The sequence below is a fragment of the Oncorhynchus nerka genome, linkage group LG10, assembly GCF_034236695.1.
Source record: "Oncorhynchus nerka isolate Pitt River linkage group LG10, Oner_Uvic_2.0, whole genome shotgun sequence".
In the NCBI taxonomy this organism is placed as follows: domain Eukaryota; kingdom Metazoa; phylum Chordata; class Actinopteri; order Salmoniformes; family Salmonidae; genus Oncorhynchus; species Oncorhynchus nerka.
Genome location: NC_088405.1, coordinates 44,001,987 through 44,020,625, shown reverse-complemented (window position 1 = coordinate 44,020,625; position 18,639 = coordinate 44,001,987). Strand labels below are relative to the sequence as shown.

The following is an 18,639-nucleotide window of genomic DNA, read 5'->3' as shown; positions in this document are numbered from 1 at the left end:
ACTGTCAAACATGGTGGTGGCAGCATCATGGTTTGGGCCTGCTTTTCTTCAGCAGGGACAGGGAAGATGGTTCAAATTGATGGGAAGATGGATGGAGCCAAATACAGGACCATTCTGGAAGAAAAGTCTGCAAAAGACCTGAGACTGGGACGGAGATTTGTCTTCCAACAAGACAATGATCCAAAACATAAAGCAAAATCTACAATGGAATGGTTCAAAAATAAACATATCCAGGTGTTAGAATGGCCAAGTCAAAGTCCAGACCTGAATCCAATCGAGAATCTGTGGAAAGAACTGAAAACTGCTGTTCACAAATGCTCTCCATCCAACCTCACTGAGCTCGAGCTGTTTTGCAAGGAGGAATGGGAAAAAATGTCAGTCTCTCGATGTGCAAAACTGATAGAGACATACCCCAAGCGACTTACAGCTGTAATCGCAGCAAAAGGTGGCGCTACAAAGTATTAACTTAAGGGGGCTGAATAATTTTGCACGCCCAATTTTTCAGTTTTTGATTTGTTAAAAAAGTTTGAAATATCCAATAAATGTCGTTCCACTTCATGATTGTGTCCCACTTGTTGTTGATTCTTCACAAAAAAATACAGTTTTATATCTTTATGTTTGAAGCCTGAAATGTGGCAAAAGGTCGCAAAGTTCAAGGGGGCCGAATACTTTCGCAAGGCACTGTATATATATATATATATATATATATTTATTATTTATTTATTTGATAGCTAAAACCACTAATACTTTGGTTAGAAAGATATGGACTTCTCTAAAACTGGAACCACAATAAATTTAAAAGGATCTTGATCCTCCCCTTCTACCTCGAAACAGCACCTTAAATCCAGTCATTAATAGATTACAGAATGCATATTTAAGTACTTGTATAGATAAAAGAGCAGCAACATGAGAAATTGACAAATAACATCGCTGACTAAATGCTGATGATCCAATGATAAAGCCTTTAAGAGTCAGTAGCAGCATCATAAGGAGCAGAGTCAGCATTCCTGGGCATTCTGGAAAGCACTAGGAGGTGGAGGTGCGTTACAGATCACAATGGGTTTGGTGTTTGTACCATTGTGATCGTGACCTGAGCACAACGCCAGGTGGAGACAGTCCCTGAAAGCCCCTGCGCAGAACGAGAACAGAGGGGTCATGCTGTCCGCCCCCAGGAAAGACACCATCCCCCCTGGGAAACTACATAGCACCCCAATACGGCTGATGTGTTTTGTGACAGGCAGCTGGTGGGGCACCCCACTGTGCCAGGCTGTGTACTCCCCATCAAAGAACTCCACAGCCCAGGAATCAGAGCCACGGCCCAGCCAACAGTCCTCAGCTCGGCCCTTGCGGGAGATGGTGGGGTAGGTGAGGCCCAGCTCCCAGTACGTCTTACCAGCCACGTCTATCTCCCAGTAGTGACGCCCAGAGCTGAAGCCCTGCAGGCTGATCACGTTGAGGGTGGTGTCAAAGCGGCCCGGGAGCTCTGGTAGTTCCTGCCAGGTGTCTGTGTAGGTGGCACTGTCACCGCGCGGGGAAATTATCAGCTTAGGGTGCGCTGTCTCTGGGTCCAGGGAAACCTCTGTGGAATCTGGGGACAGATGTGTATTTTTACCATGAGAAATTACAATATTTAAAAGAAAATATTCTCACTGGCTGGGTGTTGCGAGCCATAACCGCTTTGTGCTGATAAAAATTTGAAATCACAGAGTTTTAGGTTTTAAAATCAAATCAGATTTTATTTGTCATATGCACCGAATACAACGTGTGTAGACTTTACAGTGAAATGCTTGCTTACTAGCCCTTCCTATTGATGCAGAGTTTAAAAATATTAATACAAAGAAAAATAGTAACACGAGGAATAAAATACACAAGAATGGATCTACAGGTATATACAGGGAGTACCAGTACTAGATCAATGTGCAGGGTTACAAGGTGTTTGAGGTAGATATATACAGTGCCTCCGGAAAGTATTCAGACCCCTTGACTTTTTCCACATTTTGTTGTGTTACAGCCTGAATTGAACATAGATTAAATTGAGATTTTGTGTCACTGGCCTACACACAATACCCCATTATGTCAAAGTGGACTCATCCCCAGTGATGTAATGGGCTGTCCGCACCACCCTATTTAGCACTTGGCAGCGCACTTGACATACCAAGCTGTGATGCAGCCAGTCAAGACACTCTTGATGGTGCAGCTGTAGAATTTGTTGGGGATCTGGGGGCCAATGGCAAATATTTTCAGACTATTATGCCCTCTTCTTGACAGTGTGAGTGTGTGTGGACCATGTTAAGTCCTTAGTGATGTGGACACCAAGGAACTTGAAGCTCTTGACCAGCCCTGTCAATGTGTATGGGAATGTGCTCTCCCCTCTTTCCCCTATAGTCCACGATCAGCTTCTTGGACTTACTGACTTTGAGGGAGAGGTTGTGCTGGCACCACACTGCCAAGTCTCTTACATCCTCCCTGTAGGCTGTCTCATCGCCTTCGGTGAGACACTGTTGTCATCAGACAAATTGATGATGGAGTCATGCGTGGCCAATCAGTTGTGGGTGAACAGGGAGTACTAGAGGGGACTAAGCACACAACCCTGAGGGACACCCTGTTCAGGGTCAGCGTGGCGGAGGTGTTGTTGCCTACCCTTACCACCTGAGGGTGACCCTTCAGGAAATCCAGGATCCAGTTGCAGAGGGAGGTGTTCAGTTCCAGGGTCCCCAGCTTGGTGATGAGCTTGGAGGGAACTATGGTGTGGACACTGAGCTGTATGACAGCATTCTAACATAGTTATTTCCCCTCTTGTCCCGGTGGGAGAGGGCAGTGTGAGGTACAATTGAGATTGCGTTTTTAGGTTCAAAAACATGCTGCATGTTAAAATGGCTTACCCACACATACATTATAGATGTAACACATCTATAACGAAATAACTCTGACAGACCTGGCTATCTCGCTTCAAGTGTAATTGACATCACATCTTATGAATGAAATCATTAAAAATGAAAAGACTTCATGGAATACTAAGGGAACTCACAGCTCTTGATGAGTCTCTTGGTGATGGGGGTCTGGGAGCGTATGAGTAGCAGCATGTTGTTGGTGAGGCTGAGGATCTGGTCAGCTTTAGGCTCATCCAAGTTCACTTTGCTGGGATCTGTCCTGCTCAGCAGATCTATCACTCTGGGTGAGAGAAGACAGACATCAATATTTACTGCAGGAGCCATCACATGAACAGTGACAGTTCGTGATCAATAATGATGATTGAAAACACATTTGTCAATAACAGGTTTCCCTAAAAAAGATTTGTATCTGATTTGCATGTGGTATAAGAAACAAAAAAATGTATCTGGATCAAATGACATACCTGCCAACTATCTCAGTGTCCTGGAGAAGATGGGTAGGAAATAAAGATAGTGACAATGAATAGGCAGTTCACAATATGTACATATCATAGTTACATCCATCATCAATATCCATTGATTGAGTTCATGTTAAATAGAACCGGAGAGCCAAATCACCAGTGAATAAGGCAGTAGAAAGTCCTTCTGGGCCAGCTCAGCTGTGAGCCTGGCCAGATCCTGCTCTATCTCCTGAATGATGGTGCAGTTCTTCTCCATCAGGTCCTCCAGGGCTGTGACTGCAGCTCTCTCCTCCATCTCCAGGTGGGTTAGAGTCATCCCCAGGTCCTCATCCAGAACCCTCTGGATGTCCTCATACTTCTTCCTTATACTCTCCCTCATTGCTGATGACTTTTTCTGGTTGGGTGACACAGACTCAATCAGTGTGAAAGTCATTGCAACATATCCCATCTTAGAGCTTTAAATGCTACCATGCTTTGAGAGTGTTTCAGCACAATTAGACACCATTGAAATATAGATGTGACCACAGAAACCACAGAAATATAAAGCAACACTTCCTTTTAAGGGATCCTTACAGTGTAATTGCATGGATAATTACTCTGTGACAAGCATTGAAGTTAATTGTAATAACTCACAGTTACACTGTAATATCAACAGGTCATCAATTGCATTCTGTAATTGCGGAGGTGTAACAACGAATGCATGTTACAATGCTTGTTACAAATGGTCAAGTTTTCACTAACTTCACCAGTGTTTTGTTTCTTCTCAGCTTCATCCGAGGGTATAATCTCTTGTGGACGCATGCGCTGGGTGTCCTGAGATGACATAAACTCTGATTTCCTATCTGTGAATGCACACTCTTCAAAATGTCCACTCAATATTGTTGCTAGCACTTGCCCCCAAAAAGTGTACCATCTGGGTTAACTTCTTGGTGACAGGGGGCAGTATTTTCACGTCCAGATGAAATGCATGCCCAAATTCAACTACCTGCTACTCATCCCCAGAAGATAAGATATGTATATAATTAGTAGATTTGGATAGAAAACACTCTGAAATTAAAACTGTTTAAATCATATCTGTGAGTATAACAGAACTTATTTAGCAGGCGAAACCCCGAGGACCAACCATTCATATTTTTGTTTTTTGTTGAGGTCACTCACTTTTCAATGAGATTTCATTGGGAATCCAGATTTCTAAGGGACCTTCTTGCAGTTACTATCGCTTCCACTGGATGTCAACAGTCTTTAGAAATTGGTTGAGGTTATTCCTTTGTGTAATGAAGAAGTACGGCCATCTTGAACGAGGGTCACTTGAAGTGTACTGTTAGATAGAGGCGCGTCACCAGAAAGCTAGCTACAGTTTGTTTTCCTCCTGTATTGAACACAGATTATCCCGTCTTCAATTTTATCAATTATTTACGTTAAAAAATACCTAAAGTTGTATTACAAAAGTAGCTTGAAATGTTTTGGCAAAGTTTACAGGTAACTGTTGGAACCAGTGTTTTTCTGGATCAAACGCACCATAATATATATCGGCGGAATTAGTCGAACAAAAGGACCATTTGTGATGTTTATGGGACATATTGGAGTGCCAACAAAAGAAGCTTGTCAAAGGTAAGGCATGATTTATATTTTTATTTCTGCGTTTTGTGTCGCGTCGCGCCTGCAGGGTTGCAATATGGTTTCTCTCTTTGTTTACGGAGGTGCTATCCTCAGATAATAGCATTGTTTGCTTTCGCCGAAAAGCCATTTTGTATGTGTGATATAATGAAAGTTAGATTTTTATAGTATTTCCTCATCAATCTACACACAATACCCTATAATGACAAAGCATAAAACAGGTTTTTAGAAATGTCTACAAATTTATAAAAAATGTAATACATAAATACCTAAATACCTAAGTATTCAGAACCTTTGCTATGAGACTCAAAATTGAGCTCAGGTGCATCCTGTTCCCAATGATCATCCTTGAGATGTTTCTACAACTTGATTGGAGTCCACCTGTGCTAAATTCAATTGATTGGCCATGATTTTTAAAGGCACACACCTGTCTATATAAGGTCGTACAGTTGACAGTGCATGTCAGAGAAAAAACCAAGCCATGAGGTCGAAGGAATTGTCCGCTAAGCTATAGGACTGTTTTGCTAGTACAGACTGGAATATGTTCCGGGATTCTTCCGATGGCATTGAGGAGTACACCACATCAGTCACTGGCTTCATCAATAAGTGCATCGATAACGTCGTCCCCACTGTTACCGTATGTACATACCCCAATCAGAAGTCATGGATTACAGGCAACAGCCACACTGAACTAAAGGATAGAAGCGGAACTCTAACCCGGGTGCTAAGAAGAAATCCCACTATGACCTCCGACGAACCATCAAACAGGCAAACTGTGAATACAGGACTTAGATTGAATCGTACTACACCGGCTCTGATGCTCGTTGGATGTGGCAGGGCTTGCAAACTACTACGGACTACAAAGGGAAGCACAGCCGCGAGCTGCCCAGTTACACAAACCTACCAGACGAGCTAAATAACATCTATGCTAGCTTTGAGGCAAGCAACACTGAAGTATGCATGAGAGCATCAGCTGTTCCAGATGACTGTGTGATCACGTCCTTCATAGCCGATGTGAGTAAGACCTTTAACCAGGTCAACATTCACAAGTCCGCAGGGCCAGATGGATTACCAGGACGTGTACTCTGAGCATGCGCTGACCAATTGGCAAGTGTCTTCACTAACATTTTAAACCTGTCCCTGACCGAGTTTGTAATAGCAACATGTTTCAAGCAGACCACCATAGTCCCTGTGCCAAAGAACACCAAGGTAACCTGCCTAAATGACTACCGACCCATAGCACTCACGTCTGTAGCCATGAAGTGCTTTGAAAAGCTGGACATGGCTCACATCAACACTATTATCGCAGAAACCCGAGACCCACTCCGATTTGCATACCGCCCCAACAGATCCACAGATGATGCAATCTCTATTGCACTCCACACTACCCTTTCCCACCTAGACAAAAGGAACACCAATGTGAGAATGCTATTCATTGACTACAGCTCAGCGTTCAAAACCATAGTGCCCTCAAAGCTCATCACTAAACTAAGGACTCTGGGACAAAATACCTCCCTCTACAACTGGATCCTGGACTTCCTGACGGGCCACACCATGGTGGTAAGGGTAGGTAACAACACATCTGCCATTTTGGTCCTCAACACAGGGGCCTCTCAGGAGTGAGTGCTCAGTCCCCTCCTGTACTCCCTGTTTACCCATGACTGCATGGCCAAGTACAACTCCAACACCATCATTAAGTTTGCCGACAACACAACATTTGTAGGCCTGACCACTGACAATGATGAGAAAGCCTATAGGGGGTGGTCAGAGACCTGGCAGTGTGGTGCCAGGATAACAACCTCTCCCTCAAAGTGACCAAGACAAAGGAGATGATTGTGGACTACAGAAAAAGGAAGACAGAGTACGCCCCCATTCTCCTTGACAGGGCTGTACTGGAGCAGGTTGAGAGCTTCAAGTTCCTTGGTGTCCACATCACCAACAAACTATCATGGTCCAAACACACCAAGACAGTCGTGAAGTTCTACAGCTGCACCATCGAGCATATCCTGACTGGTTACATCACCACCTGGTATGGCAGCTGCTCAGCCTCCGACCACAAGGCAATACAGAGTTGAAGTGCGTACGGCCCAGTACATCACTGGGGCCAAACTTCCTGCCATCCAGGACCTCTATACCAGGCGGTGTCAGAGGGACACCCAAAAAATTGCCATGTACTCCAGCCACCCTAGACGTAGACTGTTCTCTCTGCTACCGCACGGCAAGCGGTACCGGAATGCCAAGTCTAGGTCAAAAGGCTTCATAAGAGCTTCTACCCCCAAGCCATAAGACTCTTGAATAGTTAATCAAATGGCTATCCGGACTATTTGCATTGTCCCCACCCCACCCTCCATTTTTACGCTGCTGCTACTCTCTGTTTATTTTCCATGCATAGTCACTTTACCTCTACCTACATGTACACATTACGTCAATGACTTCAATTAACCGGTGCCCCCGCACATTGACTCTGTACCGGAACCCCATGTATATAGCCACACTGCTGTTATTTTATTGTTGCTCCTTAATTTTTTGTTATATTTCTTCTTCTTTTCTCTTAAAACTGCATTGCCAGTTAAAGGCTTGTAAGCGTTTCACTGTAAGGTCTACACCTGTTGTATTCGGTGCATGTGACAAATAAAATGTGATTTGATTTGTTTTGATTAGAACTCCGAGACAGGATTGTGTCGAGGCACAGATCTGGGGAAGGGAACCAAAAATTATTCTGCAGCATTGATCCCCAAGAAGGTTCCCAAGAACACAGTGGCCTCCATCATTCTTAATAACCTCTCTGGGATAGGGTCTAGTTTCCTGAATTTCCGTCTGACTGACGTGCCCAAAGTAAACGGCCTGTTACTCAGGCCCAGAAGCCAGAGTAACAGAGTAACAAAATGCATATAATAATGGTATCATTGGATATAAAACACTTTGAAATTTCTAAAACTGTTAAAATAATGTCTGAGACAATAACAGAATTGATATGGCAGGTGAAAATCAGAAGAAAAAACAACCAAAATATTTTTTCTTAAAATGGATACTTACTGTTCGTATGTAAATCCATCTCCCAGATTGCAATTCCTATGGCTTCCACTAGATGTCAACAGTCTTTATTCAAGGTTTCAGGCTTGCTTTTTGAAAAACAAGCAAGAATTTTGAGTTTTGGTTAGGACACCACCGGAACAAAATCAGTCTTTCGGCGCCTGAAGGAGAGGGCGCACGCTTACTAATTTTGCTTTCCTATTGAACATATTACATTCTGTATGAAATATGATAGTTTATTTACATTTATAGTACCTGAGGATTAAATAGAAATGTCGTTTGACTTGTTTGGACAAAGTTTTAGCGGTAGCTTTTTGGACTCCTTTGTCTGCATGTTGAACGAGTGGATTACTGAAATCGATGGCGCCAACTAAACTGACTTTTTGGGATATAAAGAAGGATTTCATCTAACAAAACGACCATTCATGTTGTAGCTGGGACCCTTGGGATTGCAAAGAGAGGAAGATCTTCAAAAGTACGTGATTTATTTAATCGCTATTTGTGATTTTATGAAGCCTGTGCTGGTTGAAAAATATGTTGAAGTGGGGCACCATCCTCAGACAATCGCATGGTATGCTTTCACCGTAAAGCCTATTGTAAATCGGACAACGCAGTTAAATGAACAAGAATTTAAGCTTTTAATGATATAAGATACTTGTATGTTCATGAATGTTTAATATTACGATTATTTATTTGAATTGCACGCCCTCCAATTGTGTCCTTCAAGCGGGACGCCTATCCAACCATCTGCCATGACAGACCCAGCAGACTTGGACCAGCTCTGCCATGCTGTCTCCCTGCAGGGAGCCACCATTAGGAGACATGAGGAGTTGGTACAGGAACTTTAGGAAGGGCTCAGGTCCTTGAAAGAACGGTACAACCAAAGGCTATTATGGGAGTTAGCTCAGAGGCTACCTACCACCTCTGAAAAACCTCAATCACCCAGTAATTTTCCCCCTATCTGTGGTGAGTTTGTACAGCCTATCCAGGCTCCCCGAGAACCCCGCTTACCTCCTCTGGAGTAATAGTCGGGGAATCCTGGTACCTGCCTGGGTTTTCTTTCTCAGTGCTCGCTTATTTTTGAGCTACAGCCATCTTCGTTTCCTTCAGACAGATTGAAGAAAGCGTATATTATTACACTAATGTCGGGAAGGGCGCTCTCCTGGGCTACGGCAGTTTGGGAGCAACAATCTGCCATTTGTGGGCATCTGGAGGAATTCATGGCAGAAGTGAGAAAGGTATTTGAGTCTCTGGTTTCCGGGGGAAAGGCGGCCAGTAAAGTGCTTAACATCAAAACTCCCGTAGTGTGGCAGACTATGCGGTTGATTTTTGCACGTTGGCCGCCGAGAGTTCCTGGAATCTGGAGTGTCTTTTCAATGCTTTTTTGCACAGATTATCTGAGGATGTAAAGGATGAGCTAGCTGCTCAGGAATTTCCGATGGATCTCTACTCCTTTGTCGACCTTACCATTAAAATTGATGGACGCCTAAGGGAACGGAAGAGTGAGAGGAGGTCTGGTCTCGGGCACACTCGTGCACCCGCTATGGCATGTTCACCTCCAAGGTCATCCGGAAGTTTCCGAAGGCAGCTCTTCCGAGAGGATTTGAAGTCACCCAATCCCTCTCGAGAATCTACAACGGGTGAGTTGGATACTCCTGAGCCCATGCAGTTGGGAAGAACTAGGCTATCAGTTTGGGAGCGCTCTCAGAGGATGAATAACAACTGTTGTCTGTACTGTGGAGGGGCAGGACATTTTATAGCTACCTGCCCTATTAGGGAACCCTTGTCTCTAGTGGGCACCAGTACTATGGTGAGTCAGAATGGGAGTTCCCTAATTCCCATCACCCACACACCCCTTTTTGCTTTTGTGCTGTGGGGAGACCAATCTATGTCTCTCCGAGTGCTCATTGACTCTGGGGCTGATGAAAGTTTTGTGGATGCCACGATAGCTTCGAAGCTTGGTATTCCCATTCAGCCTCTCTCTGTGCCCATGGATGCTAGGGCACTGGATGGCCGCTTTATAGGGGAAGTCACCCATAGTACTGTGCCCGTTCAATTACGGGTTTCTGGCAACCACAGTGAGACAATAGAGTTCCTCCTCATTGCATCTCCCCATGTTCTGGTTGTTTTGAGATTTTCTTGGCTTCAGAAGCACAATCCAATGATAGATTGGACCACAAGCTCCATCCTGGATTGGAGCCCATTTTGCCATTCCCACTAACTTCAAGCAGCCCAGCCTTCCTCAAATCATCTTTCTCTGGATGTTAGCAAGCCTGTGGATGTCTCTGCTATCCCCACAGAATACCATGACCTCATGGAAGTGTTCAGTAAGGCACGTGTTACTTCCCTTCACCCGCACCATCCTTATGATTGTGCCATTAATCTTCTCCCAGGCACTACAACACCTCAGGGTCAATAGTATTCTCTGTCTGGACCAGAGACCACAGCTATGGAGGAGTACATAGAGGAGTCTCTGGTCACTGGGGCCGTCCGTCCATCTGCATCTCCTGCCGGCACAGAGTTTTTCTTTGTGGAGAAGAAGGACAAGACCCTGCATCCATGCATTGACTACCGGGGACTTAATGACATTACTGTCATTGCTGAGGGCAATGTTCAGATGGATCCAGAAAAGTTGAAAGCAGTGGTGGATTGGCCTCAAACAATATCCAGGGTGTGGTTTCTTGGTTTTTCAAACTTCTACCGTCGTTTCATTCGGGACTACAGCGCCCTGTCAGGCCCCCTCTCGGCACTCACCTCTCCCAAGGTACCGTTCAAATGGTCTCCAGCTGTTGACAAAGCCTTTGTGGACCTGAAGCATCGGTTTACAACAGCACCCGTCCTCATCCATCCGGACCCCTCGCGTCAATTTGTGGTGGAAGTGGATGCTTCGGATGTTGGAGTGGGGGCCATCCTGTCCCAGCGATCAGCCCAGGACCAGACGCTTCATCCCTGTGCCTTCCTGTCCCATCGTCTCAATCCTTGTGAAAGGAACTACGATGTTGGCAACCGAGAACTCCTGGTGGTGAAGATGGCGTTGGAAGAGTGGAGGCACTGGCTGGAAGGAGTAGAACAGCCAATCCTGGTCTGGTCCGACCATAAAAACCTGGAATATCTCCGTACAACCAAGCGCCTTAACTCCAGGCAGGCCTGGTGGGCCCTTCTGTTCACCATCTCCTACCGCCTAGGGTCAAAGAATGTGAAGCCTGATGCCCTCTCCCGCCTATACAGTTCCTCTGCCACACCCTCAACCTCTGAAACCATTCTCCCTACCTCATGCCTTGCTGCCACTGTGGATTGGGGTATTGGGAACCTGACCCATGAGGCACAATGCTCTCAGCCTGGACCTGAAGGGGGCATGACAAAACGGCTGTTTGTCCCTAATCCAGTCCGGTCCCGGGTCCTGGAATGGGCTCATTCCTCCAGACTGACCTGTCATCCAGGGTCCCGTCGTACACTAGGCTTCCTCCAACAACATTTCTGGTGGCCCACAATGGTCCCTGATGTCTCTGCCTTCGTTGTCGCATGCACAGTGTGTGCTCAGAATCAAGACTCCACGGCAAGCGTAGGTCAGCGTACCCTTGGCCCAGATGTTTGTCTGCCGCTGTCGACGTACCTGTAAAAGATCCAGGGCTGCTATTCTCAAGACCAACTACAGGTATCGTCGACAAGCGAACCATCGCCGGACCCCAGGTCCCCGCTACCTCATTGGGCAGAGGGTATGGCTTTCCACTCGGGATCTGCCCCTTCGGGTAGAGTCTCGCAAGCTGTCTCCCCGGTTCATTGGTCCTTTTCCCATCTCCAAAGTCCTGAGTTCCACTGCTGTCCGTCTTGTGTCTAGGATTAAGCCCATGTCTCACAGTCCTTTGTTTTCTGTCTCCAGCCCCCCGGGTTATCGGTGGCCATCCAGCGTATACGGTGAACCGCCTCCTGAAGGTTCGACCATGGGGCAGGGGTTTCCAGTACCTGGTTGACTGGATGGGTTATGGCCCGGAGGAGAGGTGCTGGGTCCATCTTGGACCCGGGCCTTCATCGTCGATTTCCACCGCCGACACCATGGTCAGCCAGGTGGGGGTGGTACTGTCACGCCCTGATCTGTTTCACCTATTCCTGTTCCAGGTGTCGCTTATTTTCCACAGTATATTTATCCCTGTGTTTCCTGTCTCTCAGTGCCAGTTCGTCTTGCATGTTTAGTCAAGTCATCCAGCGTGTTTTTCCCGTACGTTACAGCACGATGTACAGAAGCTTACAGTACACTGAAAAGGACTTTACGTTACTCATAGTGTGACACAAGTAGCAAGCTAGCTAACTAACGTTAACATGCTGGTTGTGTCTAACGTAATACCCTTGAGGTACCGATACCCTGAGAACAATGTTCAAGGAAGATTAGACCATAGAGCCCAGCTAACATTAGCTAGCTAGTTAGCTGGCGAGTAGCGACCATAGCATAGCTAGATTTACAGATTTAGGTAGCTAGCTAGTCAAGGTTAGAGAACTCACCATATTTCATTGAAGGTCTATTCTGTAGATGGTAACTAGCTAGCCAAATAGCCTAGAGAAGTTATGATTATCTACCTACAGTTAACTAGCTAGCATAACCAACACAGCTGTTGGCTATGCCAACAGAGACCTGGCCGGGTGGTGCCAGAATATCAAACTATCCCTCAACGTAGCCAACACTAAGGAGATGACTGTGGACTACAGGAAAAGGAGGACCGAGCACGCACCCATTCTCATCGACAGGGCTGTATAGTGTAGCAGGTTGAGAGCTTCCAGTTCCTTGGTGTCCACATCACCAACAAATTAGAATGGTCCAAACACACCAAGACAGTCGTGAAGCGGGCACGTCAAAGCCTATTCCCCCTCAGGAACCTAAAAAGATTTGGCATAGGTCCTGAGCTCCTCAAAAGGTTCTACAGCTGTTCTACAGCTGCAACATTGAGAGTTCTACAGCTGCAACACTGGTTACATCAAATCAAATCAAATCAAATTGTATTTGTCACATACACATGGTTAGCAGATGTTAATGCGAGTGTAGCGAAATGCTGGTGCTTCTAGTTCCGACAATGCAGTGATAACCAACAAGTAATCTAACTAACAATTCCAAAACTACTGTCTTATACACAGTGTAAGGGGATAAAGAATATGTACATAAGGATATATGAATGAGTGATGGTACAGATCAGCATACAGTAGATGGTATCGAGTACAGTATATACATATGAGATGAGTATGTAGACAAAGTAAACAAAGTGGCATAGTTAAAGTGGCTAGTGATACATGTATTACATAAGGATGCAGTCGATGATGTAGAGTACAGTATATACGTATGCATATGAGATGAATAATGTAGGGTAAGTAACATTATATAAGGTAGCATTGTTTAAAGTGGCTAGTGATATATTTACATCATTTCCCATCAATTCCCATTATTAAAGTGGCTGGAGTTGGGTCAGTGTCAATGACAGTGTGTTGGCAGCAGCCACTCAATGTTAGTGGTGGCTGTTTAACAGTCTGATGGCCTTGAGATAGAAGCTGTTTTTCAGTCTCTCGGTCTCAGCTTTGATGCACCTGTACTGACCTCGCCTTCTGGATGATAGCGGGGTGAACAGGCAGTGGTTCGGGTGGTTGATGTCCTTGATGATCTTTATGGCCTTCCTGTAACATCGGGTGGTGTAGGTGTCCTGGAGGGCAGGTAGTTTGCCCCGGTGATGCGTTGTGCAGACCTCACTACCCTCTGGAGAGCCTTACGGTTGAGGGCGGAGCAGTTGCCGTACCAGGCGGTGATACAGCCCGCCAGGATGCTCTCGATTGTGCATCTGTAGAAGTTTATGAGTGCTTTTGGTGACAAGCCGAATTTCTTCAGCCTCCTGAGGTTGAAGAGGCGCTGCTGCGCCTTCTTCACGACGCTGTCAGTGTGAGTGGACCAATTCAGTTTGTCTGTGATGTGTATGCCGAGGAACTTAAAACTTGCTACCCTCTCCACTACTGTTCCATCGATGTGGATAGGGGGTGTTCCCTCTGCTGTTTCCTGAAGTCCACAATCATCTCCTTAGTTTTGTTGACGTTGAGTGTGAGGTTATTTTCCTGACACCACACTCCGAGGGCCCTCACCTCCTCCCTGTAGGCCGTCTCGTCGTTGTTGGTAATCAAGCCTACCACTGTTGTGTCGTCCGCAAACTTGATGATTGAGTTGGAGGCGTGCGTGGCCACGCAGTCGTGGGTGAACAGGGAGTACAGGAGAGGGCTCAGAACGCACCCTTGTGGGGCCCCGTGTTGAGGATCAGCGGGGAGGAGATGTTGTTGCCTACCCTCACCACCTGGGGGCGGCCCGTCAGGAAGTCCAGTACCCAGTTGCACAGGGTCTCGAGACCCAGGGTCTGATGACGAGCTTGGAGGGTACTATGGTGTTGAATGCCGAGCTGTAGTCGATGAACAGCATTCTCACATAGGTATTCCTCTTGTCCAGGTGGGTTAGGGCAGTGTGCAGTGTGGTTGAGATTGCATCGTCTGTGGACCTATTTGGGCGGTAAGCAAATTGGAGTGGGTCTAGGGTGTCAGGTAGGGTGGAGGTGATATGGTCCTTGACTAGTCTCTCAAAGCACTTCATGATGACGGAAGTGAGTGCTACGGGGCGGTAGTCGTTTAGCTCAGTTACCTTAGCTTTCTTGGGAACAGGAACAATGGTGGCCCTCTTGAAGCATGTGGGAACAGCAGACTGGTATAGGGATTGATTGAATATGTCCATAAACACACCGGCCAGCTGGTCTGCGCATGCTCTGAGGGAGCGGCTGGGGATGCCGTCTGGGCCTGCAGCCTTGCGAGGATTAACACGTTTAAATGTCTTACTCACCTCGGCTGCAGTGAAGGAGAGACCGCATGTTTTCGTTGCAGGCAGTGTCAGTGGCACTGTTATTGTCCTCAAAGCGGGCAAAAAAGTTATTTAGTCTGCCTGGGAGCAAAACATCCTGGTCCGTGACTGGGCTGGGTTTCTTCTTGTAGTCACTGCCTGGTACAGCAATTGCTCAGCCTCCGACCGCAAGGCACTACAGAGGGTAGTGCGTACGGCCCAGTACATCACTGGGGCTTAGCTATCTGCCATCCAGAACCTCTACACCAGGCGGTGTAGGTCCTAAAAATTGTCAAAGACCCCAGCCACCCCCGTCATAGACTGTTCTCGCTACTACCGCATGGCAAGCGGTACCGGATTGCCACATCTAGGACAAAAAGGCAGGTAATCAAATGGCTACCTGGACTATTTGCATTATGTGCCTCCCCCAAACCGCAGTTTTACGCTGCTGCTACTCTCTGTTTATTATTGTTGGATCCTGTATTTTACATTATAGCCATTAGATGTATATGATTAAATATGATCTGATGTTGGTTGTGTGAGGTGTCTGCATTTGTGCACTGGAGCATCATTATGAGATTAAACAACTGCTTGCTACTTGCCTGTTTGTGTGTGACAAGAACTGATTAACATGGTGTGACCTGCTTGTTGCAAAACTGTAGATAACAGCCCAGCAGATGCTTTGTCCTTGTGTTTGTATGTAACAATATTGAGCACATGGTGTGACTTGCTGTATGTTACAAAATTGTGATAGGGAGGGGTGGTCATCACGAGGTTTAACTGAGATGGAAAAATACTGAACAACACAATAGCAGGAACTGAGCAACTGTTCTAACTAGGCTGCGATACCAGAACAGTAAGGATCTATACATCGAAGGAGGGAGAACTCCAAGAAGCGCCAAGAGGCGGGGACCCGCCTGAGCTCCTGCAATAGGCTGGGCAAGTTTAAACCACGCCCAGCCTCTACTGTGATAGGCCAACAGACGGGTTAGAACTATGTCTATCACAGTATAAAGAATACTGTATTACATACATCTTGTCAGTTCTCTGTTCTGCCCTGCGTGGTATTACAGTGAGCCCGTATATACGAAAGTTGCATTTGCCATTTATTACTTAGCTAATAAAAAATGCATAGTATAATATCGGTGACTCATTGCTATATTTATCCTGATACCAGATTTACACAACTCTAACATTATATATGCAAAGTCACTTTAACTATACATTCATGTACATACTACCTCAATTGGCCCGACCAACCAGTGCTCCCTCATATTGTCTCCCGCCACCCGCCACCCCCTCTTTTACGCTACTGCTACTCTCTGTCCATCATATATGCATAGACACTTTAACCATATCTACATGTACATGCTACCTCAATCAGCCTCACTAACCGGTGTCTGTATGTAGCCTTGCTACTTTTATAGCCACACTACTGTATATAGCCTCGCTACTGTTATTTTTCACTGTCTTTTTACTGTTGCTTTTATTTCTTTACTTACCTATGACCTTTTTTGCACTATTGGTTAGAGCCGGATTAGCATTTCACAAAGCGAACGTTGATTTGTTGACGATGCGCACTGATGATACTTTCAAGAGAACTGGGAACTCAGAAAAAAAAGTCAAATCATGACATCAGTGATCTTCAGGTCAGAAAGTCGGAGCTCTTGAAAGATGCCACAGTTTCCAACTTCGAATTCCGAGTTGGATAACCGTTCAAACAGATTTTTCCCAGTTGGAGCTTGTTTTTTACAGAGTTCCGAGTTTCGTTGAAAGCACTGGAGTCGGAGATTTCCGAGTTCCAAGTTCCAAGTGGTTTTGAATGCGGCATGACCTTCTAGACCCATTTGTCGTTATTTCAGATGCGTAGATCTTGACATAATGACTTAATTCCTGGTATAAATAAATAATTGCACCAATGTATCCCATCCAAAAGTGAAAATGTTCCTCAACAGTGAAACCCTTGCAAGGTTACAAGATTAAATAAAAGTTGTCTTATGAACATTTTAAGAGCATTTACAAACCATTATTCAGCCAACCTTAATAGGCTTTCAATTTGTCAAGCACGAATGACTATCTCACAATTTTAACCATAAATGTTTATTCATGTGTCTAAAAATGTTTGGTTAAAATAATTTACCGATTGTCAAATACACCATTAATTGACTTCACAATTGAAAGTAATGTGAACTTGTTTTATTCATTTGGCCTAAAGACTACAGAGCCATTTATTGTGTCAGAGTTTTGTCAGTCAATGAAGTGGTTGATTTTAAATGAGCTAACTTATCACATGGTTTGTGCAGGCTGAAATATAGTGCTTTGGGATATTTGATTGGGATGCTATCGGAAACGTTAAGATTTGTAACAAGCATGGTAACAAGCGTTCATTGTTACACCTCTGTAATTACAGACTGTTTTACCTCCAGTTACATGTTGTTATTACAGTTTAACTATGTATTATTACAGTTAATGACAATACTTGTTACATACTTGTTACAAGGAAGTGTTACCAAATATAAATTCTAGAAGGGCCGAAGCCCCTCAGACCCCAACAATTTGACTGGAACTCTCATGTGTGCGTTTAATATGACTAACATGGTAGTGTGATGCGTCGGACCTCTGTTCACACAGATGAATCCCCATGCTGTTAGTTTACTTACAGTGATTTCAGTTTGCTTTGTGCTTAATTTCTTCATTCGGAACTTCACCGCTTCTCTTTGCCTCTTCAGACATTCTTGGTGCTTCAACAGCATCTCCTGGAGAGAGAAGGTTTCAGAATAACAAAAAAAAGAGCCAAGATGGATCCCACCAAATTCCCTCTTTTGTAGCACAGTAGCACACACCTGAGCCTGGGTATTCATCTCCATGGTCTTACTCTAAGGGAGATGATCAGTTATACCAATGACGAAAAGCTTGGCTAATGATGCTGCCAAGTGAAGTTGTAATAAGCCAAAGACTTTTAGTCCTGTGTCAGTTAGTCTTAAATCAGTAGAGACTACTCTCATTCACGTCCAGCTCTTGTGTCTGTCTGCATGTGTCTCTCTTCCTCTGTTTATAGAATGGCCTGTCTCATACATACCATACCTCTGGAGCAGCAGAGTGATTTAAGACACAGGCACCTGGCCCTCTTTAACAATCCCATGCCTCCCTAGTGTCACAAGGTTAGGTGCCAGAGCATAGTGGATAGTGTTGTGTCCGTATAAATAGAATCACTAGAACAGACATGGCCCATTCATTGAGCCAGATTGGGTGTATCCATGAGGGTGCTGTCAAATTGCTGTGGGGATGAGGGGATTATCCATTCTAGTCATTCTATTTCTATGGTTATGTCAGTGGGTCCCTTTTTCTCTGCCTTGGAAAGTATTCACCTTGAGCTGTCTGTCCAACTCACTCAAACACGCTATCCTGTAAATTACTCCAGACAGACCATGCAGGTCATCAGGCATCTGTCTTCTAAGTTCCAGTGTCATTGTTGCAACCCTTTTCCATTATTCTAGCTTTGGATTGGTCAACCTTTGCCAATGGAAATCCCTAGATGACAATGTGACATCCATCCTGATGTCACAGCTCTCCATTGACCATGCTATTTAGTCCAGGATTAGGGTTAATCTGTGTCCGGGAAACCAACCCTATACGTACTGTATAACATTGAATATACTTGTGTAAATTGATCCCTGGCAAATGACTGTAAATAATATGTTTACATTCATGGTATGAGATGCTGTAAGCAGGCTATAAGCTAACAGAGATGTTCTATCCAGTTTGATACACAGATAATCTTTAGCAACAC

At 45.1% G+C, this 18,639-nt stretch overlaps 1 protein-coding gene across 1 annotated transcript; it reads right to left on the bottom strand.

Moving 5' to 3' along the window:
• Positions 1–719: 719 nt before the first annotated feature.
• On the bottom strand, positions 720–18,089 carry LOC115135369 (probable E3 ubiquitin-protein ligase TRIML1). The gene is made up of 5 exons (XM_029670008.2): positions 17,510–18,089; positions 3,510–3,746; positions 3,356–3,375; positions 3,029–3,171; positions 720–1,588 (listed from the first exon to the last, which is right to left on the bottom strand). Exons 1-5 carry the CDS (start codon positions 17,714–17,716, stop codon positions 999–1,001), a joined length of 1,197 nt encoding a protein of 398 aa, XP_029525868.2. The 5' UTR covers positions 17,717–18,089; the 3' UTR covers positions 720–998.
• Between the last annotated feature and the right edge of the window lie 550 nt (positions 18,090–18,639).

Excerpts from the sequence above, each read along its gene's own strand:
- LOC115135369 (XM_029670008.2), bottom strand. The coding sequence starts at position 17,716 with ATGGAGATGAATACCCAGGCTCAGGTGTGTGCTACTGTGCTACAAAAG. Across the intron at positions 3,376-3,509 it reads TTCTACTGCCTTATTCACTG|GACACTGAGATAGTTGGCAG; the intron begins GTGATTTGGCTC and ends CATCTTCTCCAG. Across the intron at positions 1,589-3,028 it reads CAAGAGACTCATCAAGAGCT|ATTCCACAGAGGTTTCCCTG; the intron begins GTGAGTTCCCTT and ends ATCTGTCCCCAG.